This window comes from Piliocolobus tephrosceles, chromosome 3, assembly GCF_002776525.5.
Source record: "Piliocolobus tephrosceles isolate RC106 chromosome 3, ASM277652v3, whole genome shotgun sequence".
NCBI lineage: Eukaryota > Metazoa > Chordata > Mammalia > Primates > Cercopithecidae > Piliocolobus > Piliocolobus tephrosceles.
This window is the reverse complement of record NC_045436.1, coordinates 24,515,162-24,524,718: the sequence shown is the minus strand read 5'-3', so window position 1 is coordinate 24,524,718 and position 9,557 is coordinate 24,515,162. Positions and strand designations below refer to the sequence as shown.

The window sequence follows — 9,557 nt, the reverse complement described above, 5'->3', positions numbered from 1 at the left end:
TTTTTTTTTTTTTTTTTTTTTTTTTTTGAGACGGAGTCTCGCTCTGTTGCCCAGGCTGGAGTGCAGTGGCCGGATCTTGGCTCACTGCAAGCTCCGCCTCCCAGGTTAACGCCATTCTCCTGCCTCAGCCTCCCCAGTAGCTGGGACTACAGGTGCCCGCCACCTCGCCTGGCTAGTTTTTTTTTTTTTTTTAGTAGAGACGGGGTTTCACCGGGTTAGCCAGGATGGTCTCGATCTCCTGACCTTGTGATCCGCCCGTCTCGGCCTCCCAAAGTGCTGGGATTACAGGCTTGAGCCACCACGCCCGGCCATCATCTCTTGTCTTTGTAATCCCAGCACTCAACACTGTCTCATGGTTGTCACTCAGCAAACATTTGCCAGATGAATGAATGTGTGCCCCAAACCTGTCATAATTGAGTTAGTATTTTCTAACTCAATTATGATCACCATCAAAGACCTGGGCTAATCAGAAGAGATTATCAGGACATACAGGGGATCAACTGTGACTAAGAGCTTTGGTTAAGGGCAGGCTCCTAAGGGCAAATTGCCTGGATTCAAGCACAAGTTCTACTGCTTTCTAGCTGAGAGCAAGTTACTTCACCTCTCATGCCTCAGTTTCCCCATCTAAAAAGGAGACTAACAATAGCACCTGCTTTGTAGCTCTGTCAGGAATACTAAATGAGTCACTGCACATGCAAGTCCTCATAACACTGCCTGACACACAGAGAGCTTTCAATAAGTCTTAGCCACTATTATTTATTAACTCTTTTCTCTTTTTAATTTTTTTTAAATTTTAAAATAAAAATCAACAGGGTCTTGCTATGTTGGCCAGGTTGGTCTTGAACTCTTGGCCTCAAGCAGTCCTCCCACGTGGACTCCCAATGTGCTAAGATTACAGGTGTGAGCCATCACGCCTGGCCTTTTTATAACTTTCTTTTGACTTGCACCTTGCTATGGTCTAAATGTTGGTGTCCCCCTATATAGTCCCCTGCTTTCCTTTGGGAAGTAATTAAGCCATGAGGGTTCCTCGCTCATAAATGAGATCAGTGCCCTTATAAAAGAGGCTCAAATGAGCTCCCTTCCACCTTCCACCGCGTGAGGATGCAGCAAGAAGGCGCCATCTTTGAAGCAGAGAGCAACCCCTCCCCAGGGCTCCTGGCACCTTGATCTTGGACTTCCTGAATCTGTGGCTGCCTTAATCTTGGACTTCCTGTCCTCTAGAACTGTGGGCAATACATTTGTATTTGTAAATTACTCCGTTTGTATTTTATTATAGCAACCCAAACAAAGACACTACCCCTATAATCATTACCATTCTATCCACTCAGTGCTGGGGCATGATAAAAAGAGAAAAAATTATTACTATTCTAACTCCTAAACCTGTTATTTGCTCTCCATTTTCACTATCTTAGTCCAGGCCCTCCCATTTCTCTTGGCCTTTTACTAGAAGTTTTCAGTCTCCTGGTCTTGGCAATCTCTTTCACTGCTGTCAGAACTCTTCCAAGACAAATATTCTTGTTTCCCTCCTCAAAAACTTTGGGTATCTCCCTGTGATGGTCACTATTAGGAGTCAAATGAATGGTAAAGTATTGTGCGTGAGGAGCCAAACATTTGAGTCAGTGGACTGGGAGAGGAAGACCCACCCTCAATATGGGTGAGCACCATCCACTCAGCTGCCAATGCAGCTAGAACAAAGCACAGAATAGGGGTATAAGCAGCCTGCTGAGTCTTCTGGCTCTCTCTTTTTTCCTGCGTCAGACGCTTGCTTCCTTTCTTCCTGCCTTTGGACATCAGACTCCAGATTCTTCTGCCTTTGGACTCTGAAACCTGCACCAGCAGCTTGCCTGGGGCTCTCAGGCCTTCGGCTGCCAATTGAAGGCTGCGCTGTTGGCTTCCCTGGTTTTGAGGCTTTGGGGCTTAGACTGAGCTACTATCTCCTTCCCTTTCCCCAGCTTGCAGGTGGCCTATCATGGGACTTCACTGTAATCTTGTGAGCTAATTCTCCCTAATAAACCCCCTTTTTATATATACATATATCCTGTTGGTTCTGTCCCTCTGGATTATCCTAATACAATCCCCAAATCCTCAGGACAAAGTCCAAATTCTTTTTTTTTTTTGAGTCGGAGTCTGGCTCTGTTGCTCAGGCTGGAGCGCGGTGGCGCGATCTCCGCTCACTGCAAGCTCCGCCTCCCGGGTTCACGCCATTCTCCTGCCTCAGCCTCCCAAGTAGCTGGGACTACAGGCGCCCGCCACCGCGCCCGGCTAATTTTTTTGTATTTTTTTTAGTAGAGACAGGGTTTCACCGTGTTAGTCAGGATGGTCTCGATCTCCTGACCTCGTGATCCGCCCGTCTCGGCCTCCCAAAGTGCTGGGATTACAGGCGTGAGCCACCGCGCCCGGCCCAAAGTCCAAATTCTTAGTCTATCGCTTTACAATCTGTCCCCAAGTTACTTCTCAGGATTTTTTTTTCTTTTTTTTTTTGAGACAGTCTTGCTCTGTCCCCCAGGCTGGAGTGCAACGGCATGATCTCAGCTCACTGCAACCTCTGCCTCCTGGGTTCAAACAATTCTCCTGCCTCAGCCTCCCAAGTAGCTGGAATTACAAGCGCCCGACTCCTCGTCCAGTTAGTTTTTGTATTTTTAACAGAGACAGGGTTTCGTCATGTTGGCCATGCTGGTCTCGAACTCCTGACCTCAAGTGATCCGCCCTCCTCAGCCTCCCAAAGTGCTGGGATTACAGGTGTGAGCCACTGTGCCCAACCTTTTTTTTTTTTTTTAAACAGGGTCTCACTCTGTCACCCAGGCTGGAGAACAGTGGCACGATCTCGGCTCACTGCAGCCTCCATGACCCCCTCCCCAGGCTCAAGAGCTCCTCCTACCTCAGCCTCATGAGTAGCTGGGACCACAAGAACACTCCACTATGCTCGGCTAATTTTTGTATTTTTAGTAGAGACAGGATTTCACCATGTTGCCCAGGCTGGTCTTGAACTCCTCAACTCAAGCAATCCACCCACCTTGGCCTCCCAGCTCATGCTGGGATTACAGGCCTGAGCCACTGCGCCTGGCCAAGGATTTGCCTCTCACCATTTCCCTCCCTCCTGGTGCTGGCTGCTTATGATACCCATCTTTCACGAAACACTTTCCATCTCTACACCAGGTCTCCTTGTTCTTCCCCGACCTGTCAAATGCTTGTCCCAGCAAAACCGCCTTCTCCGTGATGCCATTTTAGCATTCCCAGCCCCAGAACCATTCCTACTGCACTCTTAATCTGACATTGTAGTTTTCATCTATACAAGTTTGAGCTGGGTCTACTTTGTATCTTCCATGTCTCCATTTAACTTCTAAATATATAGAAGACATTTATAATAATGTTTAATGTCCACATGCTATTTCTAGCATATGTCATATCTGAACTAGTTTCAGTGGACTCAGTACAGCTCACAGTTTCCTGCCTCTTGGCATGCCTTGTCATTTTTTACTGGATGCCAGATACTGCAAATTTTACCTCTGTGGGTGCTGGACATTTTCTGTATTCCTTTTTTTTTTTTGAGACAGAGTCTCGCTCTGTCACCCAGGCTGGAGTGCAGTGGCGCGATCTTGGCTCACTGCAAGCTCCGCCTCCCGGGTTCACGCCATTCTCCTGCCTCAGCCTCCCAAGTAGCTGGGACTACAGGCGCCCGCCACCACGCCCGGCTAATTTTTTGTATTTTAAGTAGAGACGGGGTTTCACCATGTTAGCCAGGATGGTCTCGATCTCTTGACATCGTGATCTGCCCGCCTTGGCCTCCCAAAGTGCTGGGATTAGGGGCGCGAGCCACCTCGCCTGGCCATTTTCTGTATTCCTGTATTTGTGAACTTTGTTCTGGAGTGCAGTGAAGTCACTTGGAAGCAGTCTTCCTGTTAAGAAATTAGGTGGGCTTCATCTAAGGTTAATTATACTCCACTACTGAGGCAAGACCTTTCTGAGTATTCTACCTACATGCTCTGTGAATTATGAGGGTTCTGTCTGGCTGGTGGGTGAAACAGGCAGTATTCTTGGCCCTGTATCGAGAAACTGTTCCTTCCAGTCCTTTTAGGTGGTTCTCTACGAGGCCTCCAAGAGCTTCCTCATGCCCTGATTAGCACTCTACTGGATGCCTAGTAGGGGTGGGGGTAGGGGCTCCCCTGCAGACCTTCATTTTCCCTCTTTGTAGCTCTCTCCTCTCTGGGTGCACTGTCTTGTGAACTCTAGTTACTTCGGTCTCCTAGATCCTCAACTCAGAGGTCTGCTGGGCTCTGCCTGCCTTCCCCCTTCCTTGTCACAGCCTGCACACTCTTTGAAGGCAGTAAGCCGGGGCAGTGATAGGGTTCATAGCATTTGTTTCCCATCTCTGAGATTGCTTACCCTTCGTTGTCTGATGTCCGGTATCTCACAAAGTGTTGTATCATACGTTATATCTAGGTTTTCGGTTGTTTCAGGCAGAATGGTAGATCTATTCCCAGTTACCCCATGTTGGCTGGGAATGGAAGTCCCTATTGAACTCTGTTACATCTGTATTATAACCTACCATACTAAGCACACGGCATTGAAACTGTCAGAATAAAATGTGCTTTACAAGGGCAGAGACTCTTTTATATTATGTCCTTTGTGCTTTTAACACTTGATACATAGCAGGTGCTAAAGTGTTCAATATGTGTGCTGAGAGAATGAAAGACTGCTCAACTTCCTTGTATGCTTCACACCTGGGAAATTTTTATTTATTTATTTATTTATTTACTTTTGAGACAGAATTTCATTCTTGTTGCCCAGGTTGGAGTGTAGTGGTGTGATCTTGGCTCACTGCAACCTCTGCCTCCCAGGTTCAAGCGATTCTCCTGCCTCAGCCTCCCGACAGGCTGAGATTACAGGCATGTGCCACCACGCCCGGGTAATTTTCGTATTTTTAGTAGGTACTTGGTTTCGCCATGTTGGCCAGGCTGGTCTCAAACTCCTGACCTCAGGTGATCCGCCCACCTCAGCCTCCCAAAGTGCTGGGATTACAGGCGTGAGCCACCGCACCTGGCCAGACCTGGGACATTTAAACAAAAGCTAGCATTGAAACCTTCACTATAAGACAATAATCTACTTTATCTCCTACTATGTTACTTTCATGCACCTTCTTCTCTCCCTTAAATGAGCTTTCCATAGAGTCCTACAAATATGCTCCCCTATCTTTTTCAGAATTCTATGCATCTTTCAAGGTCTTAACCAAGTTTATGTTCTCTATAAAACTGGCCCTGTTAAGTGTTTTCCTTCTGCTTTAAACTCCTATAAAACATATTGCCCGGCCGGGCACGGTGGCTCAAGCCTGTAATCCCAGCACTTTGGGAGGCCGAGACGGGCGGATCACGAGGTCAGGAGATCGAGACCATCCTGGCTAATACGGTGAAACCCCGTCTCTACTAAAAACTACAAAAAACTAGCCGGGCGACGAGGTAGGCGCCTGTAGTCCCAGCTACTTGGGAGGCTGAGGCAGGAGAATGGCGTAAACCCAGGAGGCGGGGCTTGCAGTGAGCTGAGATCCGGCCACTGCACTCCAGCCTGGGCAGCAGAGCGAGACTCCGTCTCAAAAAAAAAAAACAAAAAAAACATATTGCCCCATAATACTCATTTGGAATATTTCCTATGCTGTCTTATATTGTTTTCCTTTTCATGTGTTTATCTTTTTTTTTCCTAACTACACTGAAGGAGTTGGGGACTATACTATGGTTCTTCTCTACGTCACTAAGGAGTATTTACTTTCCAATGAATCCTATAGGAAATATGCAGCATAACCATATAAACAGCACCCAGTCATTCTATGAACTTACCATCTGCAAGTGAAGGCTGAGGGGAAGAGGACTCCTGAAGCCAAATGTTTTTTTTCATTTCCATTATTGACTACATATATCCGTTGTTTTTGCTCACATGGTACCTCTTCCCTCTTCTGTGACAGTAACTCTATTTCCTTTGAGGACCCACTGTCTACTTCTGCAGTAAGTCTTAGTGGAAACATCTGTCGATACCCTTCCTCCTCCTCTGGTCTAGGAGTGGTCATGGAACGAAAAACAGTTGGGTGAATCCAACTCTCTCCATGAGCAGTAAAAGAAAGATCATGAGGCCAGGTGCAGTGGCTCACGCCTGTAATCCCAGCACTTTGGGAGGTCAAGGCAGGCAGATCACCTGAGGTCGGGAGTTCGAGACCAGCCTGACCAAAATGGAGAAACCCCGTCTCTACTAAAAATACAAAATTAGCCAGGTATGGTGGCGCATGCCTGTAATCCCAGCTACTTGGGAGGCTGAGGCAGGAGAATCGCTTGAACCCGGGAGGCGGAAGTTGCAGTGAGCCGAGATCACACCATTGCACTCCAACCTGGGCAACAAGGGCGAAACTCCATACAAAAAAAGAAGAAAGATCATGGTTTAGGCAGATTCATTCCAGGGTAGACCCTTTGAAAAGGACTCCTGTCACTTCAATGCCTTGAGATGCCCTTGTTTGGGTCCTTTCAGAGGCCTTGGCATATAGTCACCCTATAGCCTTTCAAATAAATCCTTTTCTTAGATTAGTCAGAGTTGGTTTCACTGCCTGCAAACAATGAATCTTTACTAACACAAAGTCTTTGACTCAACTCATTTAAGTGTCTGTAACTAAGGCATGGTCCAGAATTTTTAGCTTTTTCCTGAAGGCTAGAAATCATGTCTACAAAATACCAAAAGCAGGCAACTTACTCAGATCTAAAGAGACTCCAATATGTGGTTGGTGGCAAAACATTAATCTCTAATTAATTTTTATTTATTTTTATTTTTGAGACAGAGTCTCGCTCTGTCGCTCTGTCGCCCCAGCTGGAATGCAGTGATGTGATCTTGGCTTACTGCAATCTCTGCCTTCTGGGTTCAAGGGATTCTCCTGCCTCCCCAGTATCTGGGATTACAGGCCCCCCCCCACCACACCTGGCTAATTTTTGTATTTTTAGTGGAGACGGGGTTTTGCCATGTTGGCCAGACTGGTCTCAAATTCCTGACCTCAGGTAATCTACCTGCCTCAGCCTCTCAAAGTGCTGGGATCACAGGCATGAGTCTCCCAGACCGCCCCCAGTCCCTAGATCCAAGAACCCTAGAGCAGCTTAGCATCAACCAAGAAGTACTTACTGCATGTGTTTTTCTAAGAGTCTCTCATTTTCCTCTTATGTATTCGTTTTTTTCCATACATTGTCAGCTCATGAAGCTCAGCCTTAAAAACTCAGAAACAATGAATTTTGCTTTAAATATATATGAGTCTCAAATCTACTTACAGGTCTTACAGTTAATTTTCCATTTTCTCAACTGGAAAAAATAGAAAATTTTAGTTTCATTAGAAATTGTTTGGTCTTTATTTCATCAAGATTATTTAACTGTGGTCACTGCACAAGAATCTAAGCTACCCTAGTGCTGGAACTGTTTCGTGTTTCTCTTCCTTTTCCTGATGCAGTCCATTCAGTGATGGCATCACAGTAATATTCCTACTAATTTATTAACCCAAATTAGTGCTTTAATGTAACTGTCAACTTTGCATTTCTCAAGAGGAAAAATTTTATTACTTTCCAGTGGAAACTCCAGTTAATTCTGGGCATACATACATGTTTCCCCTAAAAACACCTTATGATACTGAAGCAAAGAAATAAGATTTTTGTAATTATGCTACTATTCTGTACTATACACGCTGTAAACTAGGCCACTGGTTTTTTTGGTAATCTGGTTTGAATCTATCAAAGATTTAAAAACCTCTGCATTCCTACCATGCTAGATTCAAAACGGCACATGACACTGTTTTTCTCTCGTGTGAGTTTCCAGGCGATGATAGCGACAGGTCTGCGGGATGCTGGCGCCCGGCCCGAGCGTCGCTGTCACTCCAAGTCCACAGCCTCTAGAGCCAAGGCAAGGGACCCCACTAGGAAGGGAGATTCGCCCCCTGCGCCCCTGGGGCGTCCGAGCGGAACCCAGTGGCCCGGCTCCCAGAGACTCGCGGGGAGGAAAGGCTGTCAGGCCAGGCGCGCATCACGTGAAGCTGCCAGTTCCGGGATCAAAGACGTACCCCGCACGTGGGCTGGGCGCCAGCCTGGGGCCCCCGGAGCCGCGCGCCCACCGCCCAGGAGCCCACCCCAGACTCCACCAGGAAAATTAGCCCAGAGTTAGCGTGTCGCGGATCCCAAAGGCGCCGGCGCCCTCCCATAGCCCCGCGCCCAGGCCTCCCCGGCACAGGCGGCGCCCCCTCCGGCCGCTGCCGCACTCGCCAACGGTGGCTTCCCTCTCTGAGTCTCCGCCCCGTGCGCCCCGGCACAGGAAAAAGGGGATTCCGGGGCCAGCCGCCCGCCACCTCAGTGCACTCACGTCCTCCATCCTGCCCCCCGCCGCCATTTCCCGACGCCGGAGGCCGAAGCCCCGGCCAGCCCGACCTCTCCACCGGGACCTGGAAGCCTCTGGCCGCGAAAATTGCCACCTTCTGAGACCTGCCAGGCCCCGCCCCAGACACACCCCCTCCTGCGTCCGCCCCGCCTCCGGCTGGCCCGTCCCCGCCCCCTTAACTCCGATTGGCTGAGATGGTGGGAGGGGCGTGCCGGCCCAGAAGACCTGGACTGTGGGTGGTGCCTAGCCCCTGAACCACTTCGGTTCCTGGGGCTTCTGGTCGGAGCCGCTTGGTGCGCTCTTACCCAGAGACCTGGGCATTAAAGGATGCCTTCCTAGTCCAATAATTTAACTATTTTCGGGCTCCACTTGCATATTTTAAGAACATTAACTTTTTTCGGTCTTGCCTAGTTTTTTTGTTTGCAGACACAGCTCTACGCCTAGGTAGAACCAGCGGTAAAATCCTACTCCACCAGCAGAGGGACAGGAGGAGAATAAAGATTCCAATTTCCATGACATATTTACAGATTTTTCCAATGGGAAACAAAGCACTTCGGAATGTTTACGGCGTTTGTTTATTAAGACAGAGTCTCGCTCTGTCGCCCACGCTGGAGTGGCCTAGCACGACCGTGGCTCACTGCAGCCTCGAACTCTTGGCTTCCTGGCCAGTTCTCCCACCTCAGCCTCTCAAAGTACTGAGATTACAGGCGTGAGCCACTGGGCCCTTATTTCTTTTAAAATTGAATTTCAAAAAGAGAAAACTTCAATGACATTTTCTGAAAAGTTCATGATTGCAAAAATGTAAGCAAACAAGGAAAGAAATTTTCTGTTACCAGCTCCTGGAGAGAACTTTGATATCAGTTAGAATGTATGCACTCATACCTTTTTTTGGTGGGGCGGGGGAGACGGAGTCTTGCCCTGTCGCCAGGCTGGAGTGCAGTGGCACGATCTTGGCTCACTGCAACCTCCGCCTCCCGGGTTCAAGTGATTCCCCTGCCTCAGCCTCCCAAGTAGCTGGGACTATAGGTGTGCACCACCACGCCCAGCTAGTTTTTTGTGTTTTCAGGAGAGACAGGGTTTCACCTTGTTAGCCAGGATGATCTCAATCTCCTGACCTCGAGATCCGCCCGCGTCGGCCTCCCAAAGTGCTGGGATTACAGGTGTGAGCCACCGTGTCC

At 48.3% G+C, this 9,557-nt stretch overlaps 1 protein-coding gene across 3 annotated transcripts in view; it reads right to left on the bottom strand.

Moving 5' to 3' along the window:
- The window catches only part of TMEM192 (transmembrane protein 192), a 35,636-nt gene extending 27,105 nt beyond the window's left edge, over nucleotides 1–8,531 (bottom strand). For 2 of the 3 annotated variants that reach the window (XM_023228492.1, XM_023228505.1), the window contains exon 1: nucleotides 8,365–8,531. In XM_023228492.1, the coding sequence (XP_023084260.1) occupies nucleotides 8,365–8,391 (27 nt within the window). In that variant the 5' untranslated portion in view covers nucleotides 8,392–8,531. Of the gene's footprint in view, nucleotides 1–5,828; nucleotides 6,223–8,364 lie in introns of those variants that run through there. The other variant, XM_023228497.1, reaches the window with a different exon arrangement.
- Between the last annotated feature and the right edge of the window lie 1,026 nt (nucleotides 8,532–9,557).